At 45.6% G+C, this 25,660-nt stretch overlaps 1 protein-coding gene across 1 annotated transcript in view; it reads right to left on the bottom strand.

The window, feature by feature from the left end:
* Nucleotides 1-2,089: 2,089 nt before the first annotated feature.
* The window catches only part of LOC113463120 (ABSCISIC ACID-INSENSITIVE 5-like protein 2), a 32,492-nt gene continuing 8,921 nt past the window's right edge, over nt 2,090-25,660 (bottom strand). Inside the window, exon 4 of the mRNA XM_039132419.1 lies at nt 2,090-2,507. Coding sequence (XP_038988347.1) covers nt 2,427-2,507 — 81 coding nt within the window. The 3' untranslated portion in view covers nt 2,090-2,426. The remainder of the gene's footprint in view (nt 2,508-25,660) is intronic.

Here is a 25,660-nt window from a genome sequence, read left to right as displayed (position 1 = left end):
GGGCTTTGGGGAATAGGATATGTAGAAAGATGAAGGAGAAGAGGAAGTATAGAGCTTGTAACTTCATTCTCGTACCTAGAGCTTTGAGCCTTTTTATAGATGAAGAGACTATATCTGGCCAGAGTTGCGCTCTAGAATTTAGAGCCTGACAAGGAGCTAATATTTGGCTTTTCTTATCTTGATCAATCCAAGAATATGAGTTCAATTGAAACTGGTCTCCTACTTTGCTACGTGTCAAACTACGATTGGATAGTCTAATTTTGGCCATCTGAACCTATCTACTGTTCTATCTATTGCAGCGGCAGCATCTTGAACTCTTATCAAATCAAGATTTGTTCCAAATCTGGATTCTTTGAGTGTATGTTGGATTCTAGACTTGCAAGGATCAATCTCTTTGACTTATCCAAGTCAATCTCTAGTTTCCTAATATGATGCCGCTCACCTCTTGTCCCAATCAGGTAGGGATAGCTGATTAATATAGCCCCCCAAACACTTACACAACACTTTAAGGCACTCCAAATCAGATCTAAAAAATATAAGGTTACACAAATTATTTAATTGGGTGTGTAATTAAAATTTGTAAATCTTATCAAATCCTAGTTGGACTGGCACTTACTTTGCACCTATAATCCTATCAGGTTGGACCCTTTAGGCACTCAATGAAGCATATCTCTAGGTTTATTAGTGGTGCGTAGACATGCCTTGATATCAGTCTAATCAGCCAACTTAATGCCATAGATACGGCCCCAATGTTCAGCTCAGTAGATAATATTTTTGCAACAGTTTTAGTTGCATGGTATCTTTCAAGATCTGATTTTTTTTTTTTGGTGATATTAATCTCTGATCTCGGTTTATATCAAGCTGGATTTGAATCAGAAAAGGAAGGAATGTGATTTTAGTCAGGATTGACCCACTGCACATGGCATAATGTAGTATTAGTGATTAGTATGTTCAAATGATTTCAAAAAGGGAAGGGTTCACTGCATTACAATATGATTTCAGAATAGCAATTCAAAGGTAAGGAGATAGCACAAAGTGGAACAGGAGGAGACACTACTTTCCCACAGGAAATTTAGCAAGAGGATAGGAGCAAAAAATAGCAAGGAAAACTCTTCCAACTCCAAAGGCTAAATTTTCTTTCAAACAAACAACTTTATAGTTATATTCTTATGTATGACTAGTTAAATAATCCTAGGATGGAACAAGCCCCTAACTCGATTAAGTGTAACAATCCAAGTAACAAAAATTCAATTATTAACCATCATATGAAGTGTAACAAATAAGCATGACACTTAATTAAACTACTATTTAAACGAATAAATACCAAATGCTAGAGAATTCAAAAGCAGATTCTTGATGTAAGTTTTATCCAATGTGCAAAAAGAGACTGCAACTAATAGGCTTCTCCAACAGTTTTCTCTTTCCCAATACTATATTGATTTGCAGAAATGAGGATCTCACCATGTTCTTAGGTGCACAATCTGGTGCTAAGGACCTCCTTTTCCATTCACAGCTTATTCCAGGAATGCTTGGCTCTTTTGCATATAATACTGCAGCTTTAGTCCAAGTTTACAGAGACAAAGAAAACCAGCCATTTGCATCTCCAGAGAAGAAGGGGGGCTCGTCTAACAGTGAAAAGGTACATGTTTCGGAACATCCGTAAGGTTGTTCAAGCTATTGCCAATTTCCTATAAGTAGGATTATATCTTGCAGGAATATTACTTTGATGGACAAGCAGTTTAAGATAAAATTGTCCCACCATCAGATCTCATTAAGGCCCCAACAAAATAGGCTCTTTTGGATCTTTTAGAAGAAGTTACCATTGAACAAATCCAGCTTCTGTGAAGAACTGAATCAGTCAGAAACTTCTAAACCGATGCCGCTTTCTTTTTATGAGAGGAAGTTAACCAATACCACTTTTCAGATTTCCCTTAAATACTTTCGATGAGACGCTGTGCAGAATTGTTCCCCTTGGAACTTTTTTCTTTCTTTTTAAAAAAGCACTTTTTTTAGAGGACCTATTTCTCAAATAAATAGTGATGATCTTCTAAGCTTATGTCTCATGTCAATTGTACTTACCAAGAAAGACTGATATTATACTGTTGGTACACAACATCATTTCATGTTAAATAAAAATATGACAGCAACAACCTTCAAAGGCTGCAGAACATAGCAATAGATAGAGAGGGTGAGGTCATGTCGAACTTTATGGCTCAAATAAGTGACCCAGAATATACAACAAAGCACCACTCCAAACAGAAAAGCAGCAGCAGCAGCAGCGGTGGCAGCGGCAGACAGGGCTCCCACAACCTTACTCAGAATTATCAAGCTGGAGAGCTCAAATAACAGACTACTGAATGTTCTAATACACAATTAAGTCGAAGGAACCACACCATGCAAATCTACAAAATCTAGTATAGACATGATCAGAAAGGGGCCGAACTTGTTCGGCGAAGCTGATACTTTTGCTCGAGTTGAAGTACATAATGTATTACAGATTCCGACTCCTGCAGGAATAAAACAAATGTGAGTCAGCATCTACAGCAGTACACAGCATTTCTCAACAAGCAAAGTCCAACACTCCAAAGGAGAAAGGTATTTTCACTAATATTCGGAATTTATAACTTGAATATTAGCCATTGACCTTTATTTCTGAAACACATCAGAAAGAATGTAGCAGGGGCATGAGAGAAAGAATGGATCCTTTGCAAAACATTTGCTTAGCCTATCTTCTCATCAGAATATCTTGAGCAAAAGGTTCAGCAAGAGCAACAGCCATATTTTACTTTTTTCTTTATAAGTTGGATAAATAGATTGTTAACTATTAAGCATTAATGAAAATAAAAAATTGCGGGGAATGCAATTGATAATGAGTCACCAAAGATGGACAGGTAACCATAGCAGTAATAGTGCAGAAAAAAAACATTTGTTTTACAAGATCTGTAAGGCGGAAACAACAAATAGATTGCAACTATTCATTTGGTATTTATGTAGGTCTATCACACCCAGCAATTGTACAGAATTTTCTATTTTATATCACACATACAGTTTGCCAAATTTGTTTTAATGTCTGGTTTGAGTTTTGAAATCAGCTTATATTCTAAGAAATTGGCCTTGCCCTGCTCATAAATAAACAAAAATAAAATAAAATATAACTAGAATGATACGATAACGAAGAAGAGGAAGAGGAAACAGTGCTGATATATGGCACGAAGAGAATGTTTAAGCTTAGTGTTAAGACAATGTTTAAGCTTAGTGTTCTCAATGTGGTGAATTGTTCTGGTCATGTTTCTTTACCTTTTTTGCCAAAATAATGTGGTCATACTTTTTTAAATGACTATCTATTGAGATCAAGGTTTGTCGTACCGATTGTATAGTATCGTAACAATAAGTTACCAGTACGGGACTGAGTTTCAGTTTGGTATAAGAATAGAACCAATATGTACCGATCTAAACCAAGCACAACCACCCCATACCATCTTGGGTTGCATGCCATACCATATTAATCCATATAGCCTGGTTTTGTGTGGTACCGTGAGAAAAAAGAGGTCAAGAGCTATCTCGGTATAGGGTGCATACCATTATGTACCAATTATACCATACCAAATCAGTAACATACAGGTATCTGATACCAAAATTGCAAACCTTGATCGCAATTGATTAAATTCAATTAATCAAAGATTCTAAGTATTCCCAAGTAAGGACAGGTATGACACGATGCTTTTTGGCAATTGGGTCATGTGTTTAAATCTTCAAAGTATTCAGCAGCAAAAAAATTGTAGCTCAATTCATGTGAAATTGGGTTAATTTCAAAATTTCAAAGTACATATGTACAAATTCAAATTTCAAAGTACACATGTACAAGTTCAAAAGTTCACCTAATATCTGGTTGAACAATTTCCCTTATTTCCTGCTGGGTGCATTAATGAATTTATTTCTTATCACCAGCATGTAGAAAATTCATCTGCAATGAAGGCTAAAGAAAATTCAGTTGAAAAAGATGCTTCAGTTTCTCCCCAAGGATCCCAAGAAAAAGGAAAAAATGGGACCAAAGGCTAAAGAAAATTCAGTTGAAAAAGATGTTTCAGTTTCTCCCCAAGGATCCCAAGAAAAAGGAAAAAATGGGACCAACGAACACCTAGATGGGCGTTGTTAATAGAGTTTTGACTTTTAAATGACTCGCCGTTGTGGACAAACATGGGTTGCAAATAGGATCCGATTAGTAGTATACTGCCTAAAGACGATTCAATATCTATCATTGGCAATAGTCATGGTTACACAACCACTAGTATAAAGTTGTGAAAACACAGCAAGTCATCATTCTAGCATAAACTGTGGCTCTCTCTCTCTCTCTTTCTCTCCCCTCCCCCCGCCTTCACACATACTCATATGCATGCATACAGATACATCCTTGACTGCAGACTCCATTCTACCTTTTTGATCCAGAAGAATCACCAGACTCAATGTGGACTACTTTGGCTACTATCGGTATACAAAAGGATCACCAAACTCGATGTAGATTATTTTGGCTACTACGGATATGCAGAAGGATCACCATACTCGATGTTGACCACTTTGGATACTGTGGGTAGGGTTGGATAGGGTCAAGAAGCGAGATTTACCACATCGAGAAACCAAATCATACGCCAAACTTTTGAAGGCCACAACTTGGTCATACGACGCCCGGTTGAGATAATGCTTTTTTCTTCAAATTGGATAACTTTTCAAAATCTACAACTTAGCACCAACCCAGTAGAGAATTGGAACATGTCGAAATTCCATCATTTAGGCTCTGAAATAAGCCGGTCAAACTGAAAGTTTTCTTTCTGGAAAAGATTTTAACTGAGCATATCTCTCAATCCAGAAAGAATTAGATGGAGAGACAGAAAGCAAAGTTGATACATAAACCAAGATGTACCTCCTGTTGAATTTTAGCTTTTTCGAGTTTATTTCTACTAGTCATGTCTATTTTAGAAGACTGAGTCGTATTAGAATTATAAAAAAAAACTGACCCGAATTATGTAAGGGCAAATCTCACCATTATAAATAAAGAGTTTTGATCCATCAATTGAATCGTCAAATGATCAATGAAAGAAGGGGGGCAAAACCCTACTTTCGCCAATTCCTCCACTTTTTTCAAAATTTCTTTTGAGAGATTCGAGTTGAGAGAGTTAAGGAAAATCTTCCTTCTCCCTGATCGAATCACTCTTATACCTTAAACTACTTAACAATTATTTCTCTCTCATCCTCCAATGGCTTCAAATGTAGTCAATAATGCTGTCTTTTATCTGGTATTCAACTCATGCAACAAGACATGTCTCTAAAGATTTTGTGCTTTAGCTATCATGTTCAACATGCATGGTTTTCCTGACAATTGTTCCACAAGATGTGAATGGGAAAGAAGGTCAAAAATTGGATCTTAGGTCTCTGCATAGGAGCCATTTAACAGAAAACAAGAGTTCTATAAGAGAACAAAAACTTCTGCACCAAGCCTTATCCCATCTATTTGAGTGTGCTTATTTGGATCAGATTGTTCCTTTTTTAAAACCTAGTCCCGTAAAATATAGTTTTTTAATCACTTTTAACTTCATCCAGCTCTTCCTTGGTATCAAGCCTATTCTGCTACATCACAGAGCTAGCAGCCACTCTAATCGCCATTGTACGGTGGCGAGCACATGATCCTCCATTTACATGTTCTCCTAGAGTTTGCATGCAAAGCAAAGTAGCCTGCTAGATATCAAGCATCAGATTCTTGACTCAAGTCAATACTGAGCAGCACATTAACTTTTGCTAGATAAAAACCAAAGGCAACAACTTCGAGATGCTTTGCAATAGTCAATCATCAATTTTAATAAAATGTACGCAATGAAAGGATTATGGAGAGCATATTGGTCTCAGAAGGAGTGTCTTGAAATCAACTTTTAACTTCATCCAGATCTTCTTTGCTCACTGGCCTATGATAACAAAAGGAAACAGAACTAGCAGCTCATCCAACCTCAGAGGTAAGGTGTTGAATGAATGACTCCCCATTAAGATTTTCCCTTTAATAATTCATTTATTTAAGAAAAAAGCCAACACTTTAGTGTCAATATCTATGCCAGGCCTAGGGAAATCTGCACCTTATGTAGCAAGAAAATAACAACTTAATAATCAAGAATTTCCTAACTAATACAACTAGAAGTGTGGGAAGCTAACATGTATCAATAGATAGTAAAGATGAAATCAGCAGAACCTCAATAACAACATTTACAAAGAAAAAGTAATTAACTATACCAAGCAGGTCTGGTGAAATGAGAATAGCGACATAATAACCAACCACGAAATATTTGATGAACAAGCTAAACATCGAAAATTCTCCAAAAATAATTCTTATTTTCTGGGGCACAATTTCAAAGAATCTGAGATTCCTATGCTTTCTTAAAATTCCCATTATATGTTTAAAAAAATACAGATATTACGTCTGAAATTACTTGAACAAAAGACCAGCTTCCTAGCATCAATGATGTGGCTTCTCAACTAGACCAAGTAAAACAAACGAGATCGCATATTCTTAGTGAAAGATACCTAGAAAGATTGCACTAAGAAAAAAATAAGAATATCTCCAATCATCTTCCTGTAGAACTTAATAGTACCATTTATTCCCAAAAATACCTGAGGTCATGAAATGTTCTTGGTGGATGTAGGACCTGGTACCCCCAAAATTTGTATGCAAGATGAGCCTACGGGAGTGCCCCTTGTAATTGTTACATATGTACGAGGTCGGGTGCTTTCTTGGGCCTCCGCGGGTACTTCTAGATTCAAAGGCACAAGAAGAGGTACACCCTATGCTGCTCAAGCCGGTTAGAAGGAAACGGCAGAAAGGGAAGAGTAGCTGCTCCGTGCAAGACCCTTCCGGATCGAGAGGTTTCGGAGTATTGGCTTAGGAGTGTGAGCAGGAAAAAAAGCAAGCTGGAATTGGTAGTCGTTGTGGATATAATATAGGCATCGGCACCAAAAGGAACAAGCAAGAGTCACTTCACCGAGCGGGAGAGAAAGTGAGAGAGAGTGCATAGTGCGGATAGCGAATAAAAGGTCGTTGAGCGTGTTGGATATGGGTTAGGAATTGCACGTTTAGAAGACTACCTAAAGTAACAAGTGATGCCGCACAAATGCGGAAAAAGAGGAGAAGAAGGAAGAACAAGAGAGGAAGAAGGAAGAAGAGGTTCTAGAGACACAGGAAGAAGAGAAGGGGAGGAGGAGGAGGAAGAATAAGATCTGGGAGGAAAAAAAATTCTTAATCATTCATTAAACCCTAATCATGAAAATAGTTCCCTATATATAGGGCCCAAATACACAACTTGCATAAACCCCCCTTACACAGAAATAAATCCTAATGAACCCACAAATAACACAAATAAGCCCAGAAATAAAATAAACCACAAATAAACCCTAGAATGCAAATAAGCCCAAAAATAAAATAATAAAATAAATATGCAAATAAACGAGTCTGGCTCAATCCGGGGGCTCAGGATCATCTGGATGAAGGGCTCTGATGTCCCCATCAACTCCTCCCGGGTGAGAAAAACTCGACCCCGTCGAGTACAGGTCTGGCCGGCTGTCGTACTGCTCCAGAAAATCAGGGTCAAGGCGCTGCAACTCGACTCGCGAAATCCACGTCACATCTGATTCGGCTCGACCTTTCCACCGAACAAGGTAACGTTGGTAGCTTCCTCTCCTGGTAGAAATAACCTGCTCATCTAATATATGTTCTATGTGTTCTCTGCGTGCATGAAACTTTGGAGGTGGAGGCTCAATAGCAGGTGCTGGGTCAGGGTGATCAACAACAATGGGTGTATCAACAAAAGGATCAGAAGGAATGAATGTGGACTTCTTGTATGGGACTAAATCTTTAATATTAAATGTCGCACTAATCCCATAGTCTTCAGGAAGATCTACAACATAAGCATTCGAACTGATTTTCTTTAAAACTTTGAACGGTCCCGCACTACGAGATTGCAACTTTTTGAACATTTCCGAAGGTTGTCGTTCAGGTCTAATTCTTACCATGACATGATCGCCTACATTCAATTCTTTATAACGTCTGTGCAAATCAGCAAGAGATTTATATTTTAAATTATTAGAGCAAATATGTTTGCTGATCTCCTGATGCAATGAATGCAAGTGTGAAGCAAATGATTGTGCAGACTCAGAGACTCTATGTTGATGAAACATGGGAATCAAGTCTATGGGCTGCCTAGGTTTATATTCATTCACCACTTCGAAAGGACTCACGCCTAAGGACCTATTGACCGAACTATTATATGCAAACTCGGCGGTCGGTAACACTAAATCCCAGGTCCTAGTATAGGCCGATGAAAATTTTAATTTAGTGCCAATCATGTGTCCAAGAATTTTCCTAAAGGAACTCACGAATCTAACATCTCTATCAGACATAATAGGTGTTGGAAGGTCAGGAGGTCTAACGACTTCATTGAAATAAAGTTTGGCAACTCTAGAATTGTTAGAAGTCCTAGGACATAGGAGAAAAGGCGCCATATCCAAAAAATGGTCCACAACCATAAATATGGAATCGTGCTTGATATAGGTACGAGGAAGTCCCAACACGAAGTCCATATTGACATCTTGCCATGAGATCGTGGCACTAGACAAAAAATCTAAGAGGTCGTTCAGCCTAGGGATGGGAAAACGATACTTAACCGTAATTTTATTGGGGGTGCGGAGTGTGGGTATAGCACAGGGGCTCAAACTCTCATGAATATACCCTCGAGTGAGGAGTTTGTCAACTTTACATTTCAGTTCGGTGTGGTCGTTTGGGTTGAGCCTATGATGGAGAAGAGTTGGTACGGATGCTCCAGGAATGAGGTCAATGACGTGCTGGAGGTCACGCATCGGAGGAAGTATATCTGGAAGATCCTGAGAGAAAACAGAGTGAAACTCCTCCAACAGGGAAACTACTGCGGGTGGGTGCTCAGGATTCGACTCCACATTGATAACTCTAGCCACAAGGTTAAACACAGGTGATTGGCTGTCGATATCTTTCATTACCTCGTTCGAAGTAATGATGTGAAGTGATTTATCTTTCCGTAGGGTAGCACTCTTTTTTGTAGAGGCGGGCTCTCGGGGAGGCAATGAGTTCAGTACAATTTTCCGACCCTGGAACATAAAGCTACACGAATTCGAACGTCCATGAAGTGTGACGTCCCTATCGTATAACCAAGGTCTCCCTAAAATGACTTGACCTACGTCCATCGGAAGGCAGTCGCACCAGATCTCGTCTTTATAAGATAGGAATTGAATCGGTACAAGGCATCTTTCCGACACCGAGATGGATGTCTTATCTACCCAGGCTACCTTATATGGGTTGGGATGAGGGGTAGATTTCAGGCCGAGGCGGGAAACAACTCCAGACGCAATGGCGTTGATGCAACTCCCGCTATCAAATAGGATTTTGCATGTTTTATCATTGATCTTAAGAAACGTGTAAAATATGGAGGTTCTACGCCAATCTTGTTCGGTCTTGGTTTGAGCTAGAGTATACCGAACCACATGAAGCCTAGGATTTTGGTCATTCCGATCAGTGGGCTCATTTTGGGGTTCAGACTGGATAAACTCTAACCCGGTCTGTTCGTCTCCAAAGTCTTCTACAAAATCCTCGATGTTTGGTTCATAGACTTCTTCGACACATTCAGTCTCCTGGGTTCCTACTTCAAGTTCAGTCATTAGATAGATCTTGGCATTACATTGGGACGCGATATGGCCAAACTTTTGGCACCTGAAACATTGGGTTTGGCTTCTAGAACGAGGATTGGGACCTAGTATGCCCTTTTCTTTATCATTTGAAGAGTTCTGGACAGGTATCGGGGATGTCCGAATCGGTGCTTGGCTAGGGCCGGGCTGGTTAGAAGGATTGGGAAGCTGCCTGGGTTGTGGGAGGTAGTTTTGATTAGGTCGGGCTCCTGGGGCCATGGGTCGAGGGTCGGTACGCCTCACTACAGAGGCTTGTAAGAAACTATCTACATCTTGAGCCAACTGGTATGCTTGGCCAAGGGTGGTAATCTCTCGGAGGATTAATTCTTTCTGAATCTCCTCGCGGAGTCCTGCCCGGAACCTAGAAAGAGTAACAGTCTCCTCTTCGATTACACCGCACCTCATGTGAAACTCTTCAAATCGTGCAATGTAATCGGCGACGGTTAAAGTCCCTTGAGTTAGTTTCTGCCACCTATCCATAAGGCGTTGTCGGTAAGAGAATGGCAGATACTTTTCATTCAGTTTTTCTTTCATATCCTCCCAGGTGGTGATACGAGGAAGCCTTTGGGTCTCATGCATATGTTCAACGTTATGCCAGTACCAGTGAGCTTGCCCAATAAGCTTCATTTTAGCAAACCGTACTTTTCTATCATCAGTCATGTCGTACCACTCAAAATAATTATCCATGGCTGCTCTCCAATCAAGGTACACACTCGGCTCTAATTGACCAGTAAATGTGGGAGCATCTACTCGTACGGTACGAAGTAGTCGCTCGTCAAGATCGCGCTGGTGATCAGGAGGAAGTTGGTTCCTAGGGGGATGGGAAAAAGCTACAGGTGGTGTGGTCAAACCAAGCTCGGGATAAGCTGCGATTGGGGTTGACGGTTCAGGAGTCCTAGGGTGTTGGACTAGAGCATGGATCTCTCTTTTGAATTCATCTTGATCAGCTCGTAATGCAGCTAATTGTTCCAAAATATCTTGTAGAACTCTGGGGTCCATGGTGGGTAAAGGGGTCTGAGAGTCAGTGAGGAGGTACTCTCTACCACTACGGGTTGGCATGCAGGGACTACTCTAGTTGGTGATATGATATGCAATGCTACTAATGAACCCTAACTTACTAAATGCAATGCAGGACAACCTACTAATGCAATCTACTATGAATTCGGAAATCAGCAAATTTTCACAAAAATAACTTAAAATTAAATATTACTAATTTTGCACTTTGGTTATTTCAGAATTAAGGCAGGAAATTAGTCACTATAAGAAATTAGGTTGCAAACACGTATTACAGTCGTTCAAAGTCCGAAAGTAATCTGATCTAGGAATGTTGAGAACTATCCTGCCGCTAGGGTGTGCTAATTTAATATCTAGATTTAGAGGGTGAATAGGACGGGTGTGGTAATATATGTTCAGGATTTCAAAATATGACAGGAAAGTAAGTTTTCAATTATGGTTGTCATGCAAGAGAACTAGAACACAATTAGATAGACAAGCCCAAAAAGAGGAAGAACCTGTTACCTGTGGTGGATGCAGTCAACCAGAAGCATCCGTTGTGGAGTCTCGAACACGAAGTCGGCACCGGGTGGAGCTAGCTGAAGCGATGGGTCTGGATCTGCAGCACAAGGGACTCAGTGGAGCTGATTGCTGAAGCCAAATTATTGCAAGGCTATAATGGATGCCAAGGGGATGCTGCCGTGGGCCTGTGGTTGCAGTTGGGCCCGTGTAATGAAGAGGGGAACAGGCAGCGGGGTTGGCACGGCCCTGCGGAAATGGTGGCCGAAATCAGAAAGGTGCTGCGGAGGCGGGAACGGTCGGAAACAGTGCCGGAGGTTCCTCGGGCGGCAACGGCTCGGGTGGAGGTGCCGGAGGCTGGCGGCGCTCGGAGTAGGCACGCTCGGCAGAGGCGGCGTTCGGACGGAGGCAACGGCGGCAGCGACGGGAGGCGGTCGGCGGCTCGGGCTCTGGCGGCACGACGGTGAAGGCGCGGCAGAGGCGGTGGTGGCGCGGCGTGCGAGCTTGGGCGGCGGCGGGAGGTGGATTGGGCTCGGGCGGCGCGGCCACGGAAAGAGGGAAGAAGGAAGAAAATGACAGAGGTAAGGTTTTTTTTTTTTTTTTTTTTTTTTTGCTTGTTGGACCCGGGTTACCGGGTTGTGGGTAACGGGTTTAGGACTTACCCGTTACCTGATTTCTTCTTCAACCTCCCGATCGATTCGGGAGGGCGAACCGGCCGCTTCGGCGGCTGCGGCGGAACGCCCGAACAGAGGGGCTATGGCGTTCGCGGTCGCCGATCCGTGGTCGGCGGTGACAGGCGGCGGCTTCTTCCGACGATCGGTCACAGGACCAACGGTGGCAGAACCGTGGAAGTCGTGGCACGGTGGGTGTCCGTGGGGCGCGATGACCTCCGGCGGCGAACCAGCGGCACGGCGGCGTCGTGAAGGGAGACGGCGGTGGGTGTGGGCACAGAGACAGGGACGGCCAACCAGGAAGGGGCTGTTCTCTTCTCTTTTTTTTTTTTCTTTTTTTTTTGTCTCTGGTGAAAACCGATAGAGGGGAGGGGGGGCTGGTGAAAACCGAGAGAGAAAGGAAGAGAGGAAACACTGGACCGTGGCTTTGGCAGCAGGGGCAAAGCCGACGTGGCTCTGATACCAAGTTGATGCCGCACAAATGCGGAAAAAGAGGAGAAGAAGGAAGAACAAGAGAGGAAGAAGGAAGAAGAGGTTCTAGAGACACAGGAAGAAGAGAAGGGGAGGAGGAAGAATAAGATCTGGGAGGAAAAGAAATTCTTAATCATTCATTAAACCCTAATCATGAAAATAGTTCCCTATATATAGGGCCCAAATACACAACTTGCATAAACCCCCCTTACACAGAAATAAATCCTAATGAACCCACAAATAACACAAATAAGCCCTAAAATGCAAATAAGCCCAGAAATAAAATAAACCACAAATAAACCCTAGAATGCAAATAAGCCCAAAAATAAAATAAATATGCAAATAAACGAGTCTGGCTCAATCCGGGGGCTCAGGATCATCTGGATGAAGGGCTCTGATGTCCCCATCAACAAGCAAGAGTACATTGGGGCTCAAACACATGCTGTCACCAATTAGAGAATATAGAAAGACATAATCAAAATGCAACCTTTATCCTCTAGTCACTAACATGTCCTGACTGTTCCCCACCCTCTGTCACTGGTAAATCCCTCTGTCAAGGTTAGCTATACCAGTACCGAGACCCGTATCTGTTAGCCAGCGGTATATTACAGTATGGTACCATGTCATGCCATTCTAGTGCGTACCGAAATAGGGGCCCCCACTTTTATTTTGCCGATTCAAATTGAAGTCGCAGATGAGGTCTTCCAGCCCTCAGTATAAATCAACAAAATAAAAAATGGAGCCCCAGTTTCATTCGAAACAACGGAACCCCAATCCTATTCAAACCTAGTTAATATTGTTGACACCCGCCCTCCCCAATCCTCTTTACATGTGATACACCTCCAAACCGGCTACAGCTCACCAGAAGGCCCAACCAATTAAAACACGCCACGGCGCCAACACGTGGTGGATCGGTAAAGGCCACTGGGCGGGCCCAGTGCCATACTGCCGAGCTTGCATCTTATGAGCTCTCGACAGTTGGCTACATCCTAATCGAGAGACCCAATAATCATCGAGATCCCTCCGATGTGTCAGGCAGGACATTATCTGCATGAAAAGCATTGCCCGATGTCCAAGCTGTACTCGAGCCAGTCACTTCTAGTCGAGCCACATGCCCTAATTCTCAAGTGATAGGTAGGCTCCACCAAATATACACAAAAGACGGGCAGAGGAGATAAGCAAGAAGAACACCCAAACGGACTAAAAGATAACCTCCGCTTGTTCTCTGATTACCACGCTCACTTATGCATCGGAGTAAGATATGCCGAACCGGTACCGGTCGGCGTACCGGACCGGTTCAGACCAAATCGAATCGGTACCTTGGTTCGCCCATGCTGTGGTCAAATCAAGCCACAGCACGCGCGTTGTGGCCACTCTGCATGGCCAAAAAGGCCATAGCACGGAGTGTTGTGGCCACTCTGCGTGGCCAAAAAGGCACAGTGCGTCCGCGTTGTGGCCACTCCGCGTGGACAAAAAGGCCACAGCATGCGCACTGTAGTCAAATTAGACAGCGCACGTGGCAAAAAAAAAATGAACAGGTGAGAACTGACCAATTCGCACCGATTCCTAGACGAACCGAAAGGAACCGACCAGTTCCGTCCAGTACGCCTCGAGTACTGATCGGTTCCGGGCCGTTACCGCTTGGTTTCGGCCCCATAAGGCTAGAACCGTTTTTCACCGCCGAATCGTACCGATCAGAGACTAGACCGGTTCGATACGGGCTGAACCGGCCGATACGGGCCGTTCAGCATACCTTGCATTGGAGGATCCCCATCGGATACGTTTCAGCCAGAGGACTTCTTTGCTCTGTGATGTTTCAGGTCGGAGGGCTGCCATCCGACGAGGACCTCGGCTGCAGCGACCGAGCACTGCTCGCGTCCTCCAATTCTGACAAAAGCTGTAACAACCTAGGACCTCACCCAAAATGGCTAGTTGGAAGTTACTATTTAGGTTCCTTGATCCTGTATAAATACCCAAGATCTACCCAGCGAATAACCGATGTGGGACTAAACACACGCCCACACGGGTCCTCACATACTCCCTCCGTTCAAGCCCTGACGTCCTCGTCAGGCTAAGGGTTCAAATCCATTCAAATCTAATCACAAACACCACGATCTGCTCATGGTTAGCCCCAATGGATCCGTGCTGCAGTGTCCCCTAGTCCACATAAATTATGGGCCGGGTCCGCTCTGATACCATTTGTAACAACCCAGGACCTCACCCAAAATGGCTAGCCGGAAGTTACTATTTGGGTTCCTTGATCCTGTATAAATACCCAAGATCTACCCAGCAAATAACCGATGTGGGACTAAACACACGCCCGCACGGGTCCTCACAAAAGCAGCCGACCACTGAGCTCTCCAGCGTCATCGTGCTTCTCACCACAGTGCCTAAAGCCCCATAATTCTCAGAGGCGATAGATTGGCACTAGAGAAAGGGTTAGAGCACCCTAAGAGATTTTGTCTCTCCGTCACTATGAAATCTTGAAGAGTGCAACCAGCACCTTCTAATCCCTAGCCAAACACGCTAGAGAAGTCCATCTTTACAGAGCCCGCAAAGGGTTCCACCCCCGCCAGAGCCATAGACGGTTGCGATAGTGGCCTCTGAACAATTTCATGCAATTCTTCAACAAATCCAGACGCTGACTACTGCGATACAACACATGCAGCAACCAATCACCCCCAGCAGCCACAACAACAAGAGGCCCACAAGCAGGATCACCGAGAGGATCTGGAACGCTTGAGTCGACGCTCCCCACCTTAGAGTGGGGAGCAGGTGCCTTTGGACCAACCTTCCCATCGTTACAACTCCAGCAAGGCTTCGTGCGGGCCCTACAACCAGCCATGGGGTCATGTGCAGGAGTCAGCCTCCAACCATTCCTCCTCTCGCCGACCTGGCGGGGCTTTTAGAAGAGGCCAACCTCAACCATAAGCTCGAGGAGAAGTGCCAACGCCTCGAAGACCTACGACGGCATCAGGCTAATCAAGATCGAGACATGGAGTTCACCACTAAAGCCTTGTTCTTGATGATGATAATAGGAGAGCCTATTCCCCCATTTCAAGATGCCCCAGCTAGAGACGTATGACGGCACGTCGGACCCTTTAGATCATTTAGAGAGTTTCAAAGCTCTCATAATGCTCCAGGGTACCTCTGATGCGGTGCTATGCAGAGCTTTCCCAGCTACCCTTTAGAAAACAGCTCAATTGTGGTACACTAGGCTACAACCGAGCTTGGTCCATTCATTTGAGCAGCTCGACCGAATGTTCGCTGCCTACTTGGTGAGCAACAAAAGACCGAGGAGTTCAGACACTCTTTTTGCCATCAAGCAGTGAAATGACGAGTCCTTACGAGACTACATTAGCTGCTTTAATACGGCCACCCTAGAAGTACGTGACCTAAATCATTCAGACGTACTGTCTACCATGAGGAGCAGACTAAGGACTTCTCGATTTTTTTTAGAGAAAAGGTTTTTAAGAGACTACGCCGAGCTATTGGCCTGGGAGGACAAGTACATCAACGCCTAGGAGGCCATGACGACACTGCGAGAGTTAGCTAAAGGCGAACCCAACCAAAAGAAAAACAATAAGCGAGCCCGGGAAGATTTGACGCCCCTGCTAAAAAAACGCAGAGGGGATGAAGAAGCCACCCGTTGATCGAGAAGCCTTGCCCGGATGTTTGGAAGATATACACCCTTAAACACTCCGCGCCGACAGATTCTCATGAAAATCTGCGACCGCAACTATGTGAAGTGGCCGCAGAAGATGAAGTCTATAGCTCCTATGGACATGACACAATACTGTCAGTTCCACTGCAACCATGGACATAACACCGAGGACTGCTTCCAATTGAAAAATGAGATCGAGGCCTTAATTCAATGGGGCTACCTCAACGCCTATGTTCGAAACCCTCGAGGCCAAGTCGTTCCTGGTCGAAAGCGACCCTCTGCCAAGGCGAAGCCCGATAACCAACCAACGGCTGGAATCATTAACACCATAGCCGGCAGAACAGCCGCTAGTGGAGCTAGCTCGTTTGCTCGAAGAGCCTACGCACGAGTCATTTATATGGGAAGCTCGTCGATGAAGAAACCCAGGATAGAGAAAGTCATTTCTTTCTCGAAGGCTAACAAGGGGTACAAAACCCCCACAACGATGTCGTTGTAAATTTTCTTACTATTGCAAATTATGATGTAAAAAGAATTTTAGTAGATAATGGAAGCTTGGCAGACATCTTGTTTTATGAGGCCTTTTCTAGAATTAATCTACCAATTGACAGGCTTCAAAGGATCGCCTCCCCCTGGTCGGCTTTCCTAGAGACCCAGTTCTTATGGAAGGGATCATCACTCTCCCTGTCACAGGAGAACAGGCCCCACAGCAAACCACGATCATGATGGATTTTTTGGTCATTAAAGTCCCATCAGCCTACAACGTCGTTTTAGGACGGCCAGGCTTAAACGCCTTGTGTGGTCTTCACCTACCACCTGCCAATGAAGTTGTCAACCAGAAGCGGTGTAGGAGAGGCCCGAGGTGACCAAATGCTCGCCCAAAAATGCTATATGCCTACGCTTAAGGGAAAGAAGCCGAGGGAGATGCTTCACGTCAAGAGCTTCAATTCCCAAGATAGCCAAGGGCAACAGCGTGGGAAGCCAGCCGAAGACCCTTGTTCTGTGCCTCTTGATGTGACGGTGTCAGGCCAAACAATGCAAATTAGAGCCCATCTTTATGACGTCGTCCAAGTGCAGCTCCTAGAAGTCCTCTGTGCTAATGCTGATGTCTTTAGCTAGTTAGCTTTCACTATAGCAGGTATAGACCTAAAAATTATCACCCACAGGCTGACTGTGGACCCTACTCACCGGCCGGTCCGGCAGAAGAAAAGAAGCTTTGCCTCAGAAAGACAGAAGGTGCTTGCAGAGGTAGAAAAGCTTCTCCGCCCTGATTTCATCCGGGAGGTAAACTACCCCAACTGGCTAGCCAATGTTGTGATGGTCAAGAAGCCAAATGGGACGTGGTGAATATGTATCGACTTCACCGACCTCAACAAAAGTTGCCCGAAGGACAGTTTTTCTTTACCAAGAATTGATCAGCCAGTCGATGCGACCTCGGGCCATCGACTCCTCAGCTTTATGGACACGTTCTTGGGCTGTAATCAGATCCGGATTATGCTAGAAGACGAGGAGAAAACCTCATTCATCACAGATAAAGGGCTTTATTGCTATAAAGTTATGCCCTTTAGATTGAAGAATGATGGGGCCACCTACCAATGTTTGGTCAATAATATATTCAAGCACTAGATGGGTCGCAACATGAAGGTCGATGTCGATGATATGCTAGTGAAAAACAGAGGGGTCGAACATCATGTTGCTAATCTGGACGAGACCTTCCAGACTCTGAGAAGATATTGCCTGAAGCTCAATCCGAGCAAGTGTGCATTTGGAGTCTCCGAAAAATTCCTCAGGTTTATGGTGACTCAACGAGGAATTAAAGTAAATCCCGAGAAGATCCGCGCCATACTGGAGAAGGTGCCCCCAAAGAACAAAAAGGTACAATGCCTCGTCTGATGAATGGCGGCATTAAGCAGATTCGTCGCAAGGTCAGCTAAGAAGAGCCTGCCTTTTTTTCGAAATTGAGACAACCACAAGGGTTATGTTGGATGAGCGAATGTCAAGCTACATTCAAGGAACTACGGAGTTATCTCAACAACCCATTGATCCTCTCCAAACCAACCCCTAGCGAGGTACTCTATCTCTACTTGGCTATTTCCTCGACGGCCTTAAGTTCGGTGCTCATCCACGAGGAGGCCGCAATTCAAAAGCCAATATATTATATGAGTCGAGTCCTCCGAGACGCAAAGACTCAATATCCCTAACTGGAGAAGATAGCGTATGCGCTCATAATCTCAGCAAGGAAGCTCCGCCCATATTTTTAAGTTCATCCAATCGTTGTCCTGTCCGACCAACCGCTGAGGCAAATCCTACAATGGCTAGAGTCATCAGGGAGGTTGGCTAAGTGGGCTGTGGAACTTATTGAATTTGACATATATTATCAACCTCAGCCTGCTATCAAAGCGCAGGCACTGGCGGACTTTATTGTGGAGTGCTCAGTCCCCGAGCATCTGGATAACCCAACATGTACGACGCCTCATGAGTTGGGGGATTCATGGATGCTTCACGTCGATGGATCCTCCAACATGAACAAAAGTGGGGCAGGATTGATTTTAACCAGCCCAAAAGGGGTCGTAGCCAAATGCGCGCTACGCTTTGGGTTCAAGGCCTTGAACAACGAGGCGGAGTATGAGGCTCTTCTGATCGGATTAAAGCTCGCCCAAGAGCTGCGGGTTCAATTCTTGAAGGTCCAATTTTCTACTCATAATGGGACAGGTTCGAGGAGATTTCGAAGCAAGGTCCCCGATTATGGCAAGATACTTGCAGAAAGTCCGAGCATGCTCCTCGACCTACAAAAAGCTTGAGATTTTGCGAATCCCAAGGTCAAAATGCCCGAGCCGACTTGTTATCTAAGTTGGCTATCTCGACTACCCCGGCCTCCATCAAGCCACCTACCTTGAGGTGATTGAGCCTAGCAGGATGGACATGATCGTGGACTACCTCCGAGACAGCAAACTTTCGTAGGAGTGTCGAGAGGCATGGCGGCTAAAGATTCAGGCCGCAAGCTATATCCTGCTAGAGGGAAAGCTCTATAAGAGGTCATTCACTCTTCCTCTCCTTCGATATCTCCGCCCCAGCGAAGCCCATTATGCACTACGCGAAGTTCACAAAGGAATCTGCGGAAGCCACCTGGACAGCAGGATATTGGCCTATAAGATTTTACATCATGGTTACTACTGGCCAAGCATTCAAAAGATGTCACTGACTTCATGAGAAAGTGCAACCGATGCCAGAGACGCCAACGTCCAACGACAATCGGCCGTGTCCCTCTCCCCAATCAATGCACCCTGGTCATTCGCCCAATGGAGGATGGATATATTAGGACCAAGGTCCGCCGTACCGGTCCGGATCGGCGTACCGGTGGCCGGCCGGACCGGTACCGTACCGGCCGTTACCCGCGAGCGAGGGTGCTGTCATCAGGCCTCTCGTTCCTTTTTTTTGATGGGAAGAAAGTGGCCGGCCACTTTCTTTCCCATCAAAAAAAAAAAAAAAAAAAGCTGTGGCCTCGGCCACAGCTTTCTTCCTTAAAACCACGGCGGGCGCGTGGTTTTAAAAACCACGCGCCACGCGGTGGTTTAAAAACCACAGCGCGTGGCGCTGTGGTTCCCCAAAAAAAAAAAAACCTGGTTTTTTTTTTATTTGAAAGAAGTGGCCCACGGCCACTTCTTAAAACCACGCGCGGGCGCGTGGTTTTTAAAACCACGCGGTGGTTTAAAAACCACAGCGCGTGGCGCTGTGGTTCCCACAAAAAAAAAACGGCTTTTTTTTTGTTTTTGAAAGTCTTCCTTGAAACCACGCGCGGCGCGGTGGTTTTTGAAACCACGCGCGGCGCGGTGGTTTTTGAAACCACGCGCGGCGCGGTGGTTTTTGAAACCACGCGCGGCGCGGTGGTTTTTGAAACCACGCGCGGCGCGGTGGTTTTTGAAACCACAGCGAGGCGCTGTGGTTTTTGAAACCACAGCGAGGCGCTGTGGTTCCCCCCCCCCCCGCCCCCAAAAAAAAACACCGTACCGGTGCGAACCGGCCGGTTCGCACCGGTACGAAGCCGGTACCAAGCGGTACCGGCCGGTACAGTCTCCGTACCGGCCGGTTCACAGAAGAAAACCGGAAAATACCGGTTTTCATCTGTGTCCGGTACCGGTCAGGGACCGGACCGGTACGTACCGGCCGGTACGGGCCGGTACGTACCGGCCGGTACGGGCCGGTACGTACCGGCCGGTACGGGCCGGTACGTACCGGCCGGTACGGGCCGGTACGGCATTCCTTGATTAGGACCATTCCCTCAGGCAACTAGACAAAAAAAGTTTCTGGTAATGGCCATCAACAATTTCACCAAATGGGGCGAGACCGAGCCTCTGGCTCACATCACTTAGGAGAAGGCTTGGGGCTTTGTATGGAAGAAAATCATATGTCGCTTTGGTCTTTCCTATGCTATCACTAACAATGGGAAGCAATTCGACAACACCGCTTTAGATCATACTGCACGGAGTTGCACATTGAGCACCGCCTCACCTAGGTGGGACATCTCCAATTGAATAGAGAGGCCGAAGTGACCAATTGAACAATTTTGCAGAGCCTGAAGATATGGCTAGACAAGGCTAAAGGACTTTGGGCAAAAGAGCTGTATAGCGTCCTCCGAGCCTACCGAACCACACCCCAAACCTCGATGGGAGAGACGTTTTTGTTCTCATGTATGGGATCGAGGCTGTGATCCTAGTGGAGATCAGACTACCATCGCATTGGGTCAACTTCCTGAAAGAGCAGGAGAACTCAAAGCATTCACAAGTCAACCTCGACCTACTGGAAAAAACTAGGGAACAAGCTCAGAACCGCATGGCTGCCTACCAGCATCGAGTAGCCCGATATTATAATTCTCGGACGAAATCTAAGCTCTTCCTACCTATGGAACTAGTATCAAGGAGAGCCGAAGTCTCCCAGCCAACCAAGCGAGGCAAACTCACCTAATTAGGAGGGACCATACAAAATATCCAGAGTTGTCCGACCTGGAGCTTATCGCTTCGAACATTTAGATGGGAAGGCCATTTCCTGAACGTCGAATTCTACCAACCTTCGGATGTACCATCAATAAAACTTGGAGCGATCTTGTAAGTTGAAATTTTTTAATAAGATCGCCTACTTCGTCCCCTGAAAAGAAGCATTCCATGGTGGTTGCCAGAAGGCCAGCCCCCGCGTCGAAGGCTTGGCATGCCAACTGACCTCTCTAGATCGAAAACGACCCAAGCAGAAGACCAGTCCCTGCATCGAAGGCCCAACATACCAACCGACCCTTCTAGGTTAAAAACAACCCGAGCGGAAGACCGGCCTCTGCGTCGAAGGCTTGGCGTGCCAACCAACCTCTCTAGATCAAAAATAGCCTAAGCAAAAGACCGGCCTTAGCGTCGAAAGCTCAGCATGACAACGGACCTCTTTAGATCGAAAACGGCCCGAGCAGAAGACCGGCCTCTATGCCAAAGGCTCGGCGTGCCAACCAACTTCTCTAGGTCAAAAACGGCCTAAGCAGAAGGCCAGCCCCCACACAGGTCAAAAACAGGAGAAGCCCTGAGTTGTTAAAATCGCAACATCAATCCTACGAGCGGTCTCCCATTTGGCCAACCTGATGTCCTCGTTGATAAGAGCAGTGCACCAAAGTGGCTAGGAACCATTCAACAGTGGGCACAATCACTATACACAAAAGCACTATAACCACAAACGGGAACAGAAACAAAAAAGGAGAACGACGCAAAAGTCTTTATTCATTATTCTAGTTACAATGGATGCTACAAACCATGCGTGTTTACACAAGAACAAAAAATCGAATTATCCATACAAGAGCATGGACAATCAGATGGTGATCAGACTTTCTGCAGACTACAACATCCAGAAGGAGTCCAACGGTTACTTCCCGCCATAGCTCCCTCAAAGGACGGCATGATGGTCCCCGACCAAAGTCCTTCGGCGAGGACTTGACCTCTTCACGTCCCATAATAGTAGAAGACTCATGTTCTAAGGAAGAAGTAGCCTTGCCCTCATCCTACATGGCGCACAGAGACATGCTTTTCAATCCCACTACTGATTCGACGAGCTTATGATGCAGCTCCGCACCCTGGGTCACTCCCACTCTTAGCTCTGCCTCCATCCTCACTGAACCGACGGCCGGCCACTGGTGGAGAACTCCTATGAGCCCAAGCTACAGCCTCTCTAGAACTAGGTGAAGGCCAAGGGCAAAGTAACTGCCTCGATCCACAATTAAAAGGCGAATCTCATTCCATTTATAGGCGAAGTTCCACAGCAGGAATCAAAGCACCTAAGCTCTGATTAGAGGATGCATGTCTAACCCTTAGCCGGGCCACATTCAATTCTAGGATTTCCTAAGAGCCCTTACCTGCCCTAGCAGCATTTGGGATTATTGCCTCACCGAAGTTTGATCTCGGCTGAGGAAGACACATCGGACCCTAGTCACAGGTCAGCATGACGACGCGCGCAGCTTTCCAGGGGAATGATTGGATCCTGCCCCGCAACAATTGCCAAGCAGCTGCCACTACGTCACCGAGGTGGGAACCTCGACAATCATCTCAAGAAACAAAGGGCATAGTAGCAAGATTGCCGAGCAGCCTTGTACTTAATGGAACAACTCTTCAAACGAAAAGTACATCAGTTCAAATTGAGCCATCAAGTAAATAAAATGACGAGTAGACTTTCATTTCATTCATCGGAAAAAAGAAGAGAAATACAAAATAATGTCTCACACCCGAGCCAACACAAACAAAAAAAAAGAGACCAACAATGGCGAATATGATCATTTGTCTCTCCTCTCCTCTTTTTCCTATTATTCCTCCTCTTCCTCTTCTTCCTCGGCCTCGCTCCTTGATCCCCGAAGAAAGGCCTCCTCGTCCGAGCACTCGCCTAAGAAGGTGACCGAGCTGAGGTCCAACCGGCAGACGGTAAACCCCTTCTTGAAGGAGTCCCCGGTAGCCTTCAGCATCTCGTTGTGGAACTCTGCAGAAGCCTTATAATCTGCAACAGCGTGCTGGGCCCTCTCTTTGGAAAGGAAGGCCTCCTTTGCCCGGACCTCTTTAGTTGCGAGGTCGGCCCTCTCCTCGAACCGGGCAGCTCTATCCCTGCCCAAGTAAACCTCTCCTCAACCATGGAGGCCTGAAGCTCGGCTACAGTGACCACATCCCTTAGGCGGGCAATCTCCACATCGGCCTCCTTCCTCACTCAGGCCCCTTCCTCGCTGATGGCCTGTTGTATCTCCCACAACCGAGCAACCATCTGTTCTGTTTGGGAACTCTCGGCCTTGGATCTAAAGAAGCGAGTCTGTGCCTCAGCCTCCTCTTCTCGGCCTCTACCTATTTTGCCTTGACACAAGCCCTGCTGCTCTCCGCCTCTCGCAGGAGGTGGTCAAAGACCTCCAACCTCCACTGATGGGAGTGGATAACCTCAATAAATAGACGAGTGGCATACAGTCCTTATAGAAATAAAGAAAAGATTGATTATTCAAAAACAACAAATGGACAGAAGAACCAATCTGATTACCTCAACGGCGATGCAGCAAGATGAGTTGATCACGCTCTCCAGCAGTCTCCGCCATAACTCCTCGTCACCTGGGAGCATGAACCTCTGGACCATCTCCTACATCACCTAGGGATCGCCTTGGCACAATTAGTCGAAGACCCTCACCGACCAGTTTGGTACAAAGGTCCCTAACTTCATGCTCTGTGGAACTAGTCGAAGTGAAGACATCAACGCCCGCATACCCCTAGCGGGAGGGTTGAAGGCTGGCTCAAATACCTTGTTGGTAGCCTGGTGGTGACGCAACCGACAGAAAAATGTGGCCCCTTTATCGGGGCTAAAGAAGGACCAGCAGCCTCTGGTGCAGTCGGCGAAATCAAAATAACCACAGAAGCCACCCAAAAATCCGAGCGGCCGCCGGAGCAAATGATGGTACATTAATGGGGAGGGCAGTAAGCACCTCCACCTCTGATGATCCTCCACCGTCGGACTCCTCAATTCTAATGACTGGTCCTGCGGGTACACTTCTCTTACCCGAGGAAGAACTATCGATTCTAATGACTAGTCCCGCGGGTACACTTCTCTTACCCGAGGAAGAACTGCTCTCGCCGGATTCTCTCTTCCTCGAGAAGCAGAAGAGTTCTTCCACCTCAAACTTCATGGCTGCAAGAACGGGAGAGGAACGAGTTAGTCACAGATTCAAATCAACGAACAAGTAGAATAAGATAAGAAAATATACCGACAAAAGGAGTAGGACTCAAGCCGGTGTCGACCAAGGCCGACTTTCGAAGTAGCTCGACCAAAAGTGGAGCCTTCATCAGACAAAGCAGATTAACGAACTCCTACTATTCATCCGACAAATGGGAAAGAGGCTTAAGGCCTGCCTCCAAAGTGTCCACAGGGTCGGAAAACTCCAAGAAATTGCCAAAGACACAAAGAAATACTAACCCTTCTACTCGTGGATGGACGAAGGCCCTGGAGGAAGGATGTTGTAACCCTTTCTACAAGAAAGGTACCACCACCCCTTATTCCGAGATGGGCCTTCACTTTAAAGAAGGGGTGATCCCTTGAATCCATACAAAGCAAAGCAAGCCCACAATCATCCTCCAAGCATTGACGACGAGGTGTGCGGAGACAAGTTGGTACTAGGCCAACAAGTCAGCGACAATCGACGGAATCAAAAGCCTTAACCCCACGATTCTCTGGTTCTCCTAGGGCGAAGTCACACGATTCGCAGGCGCTCAAGGACAAAGTCTTCGAAAATAAAAAATGCCATCCGAATCCGATCGAGGTTGGACTCCCCTAGAAGGCTTATCTCAATATATGGACCTAAAGATACCTCAGGAAGAACTTCTCTCGAGGCCATAAAGACTTGGTCGGGAGAACCCTGACCCATTACCTCATCGCTAGGAGACCGACCTCCAGCAGATAGGTCCATGAATATCCTCTAAACAAAAAAAAAAAAGAAGACGAGGAGAAGAAGACTATGGGAGAAGAAACAAAACAACCCACTAGAAAACAAAGACAAGATTCTTGTCGGAACAAGGAAAACCTTGCAACGAAAGCGCATAAGTCACACCCTGTGACTTCACACCTCTCTCTAGATTCTGGAGAGTAAAAGAACAAGGTGAATGGGCTACAGCTACAGGTTTCCTTATTTATTGAGGGTTTAAGCAACCCCTTTGGTGACGCTTCACCTAGCCTTGGACGCGTCTCTTGGGTGTTTGCCCCAAGATGGCCCATTCATATCACAGTCGAGACCCAGACGCCTATTAAATTCATAGACGCCTCACCCATGATTACGACGCTTTGGGAAGGATAGCAAGGCCATGCCCTTCATAAATACGGAATTTGAAAAATCTTCGTTTCCCCAATGAAAAGGCTCCTTGCAATCTTCATTAAAAGCGGCCCTTATAAAAAAAACTACTACCGCAGCCCGAGCAGGATAGCTTGGCTTGATTATGGAAGTGGGGGCAAATGATACACTTCCAAACCGGCTACAACTCACCAGAAGGTCCAACCAATTAAAACACGCCACAGCGCCAACACGTGATGGATCGAAAGTGGCCATTGGGCGGGCCCAGTGCCA

Source organism: Phoenix dactylifera, chromosome 1 (assembly GCF_009389715.1).
Source record: "Phoenix dactylifera cultivar Barhee BC4 chromosome 1, palm_55x_up_171113_PBpolish2nd_filt_p, whole genome shotgun sequence".
NCBI lineage: Eukaryota > Viridiplantae > Streptophyta > Magnoliopsida > Arecales > Arecaceae > Phoenix > Phoenix dactylifera.
The sequence above is the reverse complement of the archived record's forward strand: the minus strand, read 5'-3'. Positions and strand labels throughout refer to the sequence as shown.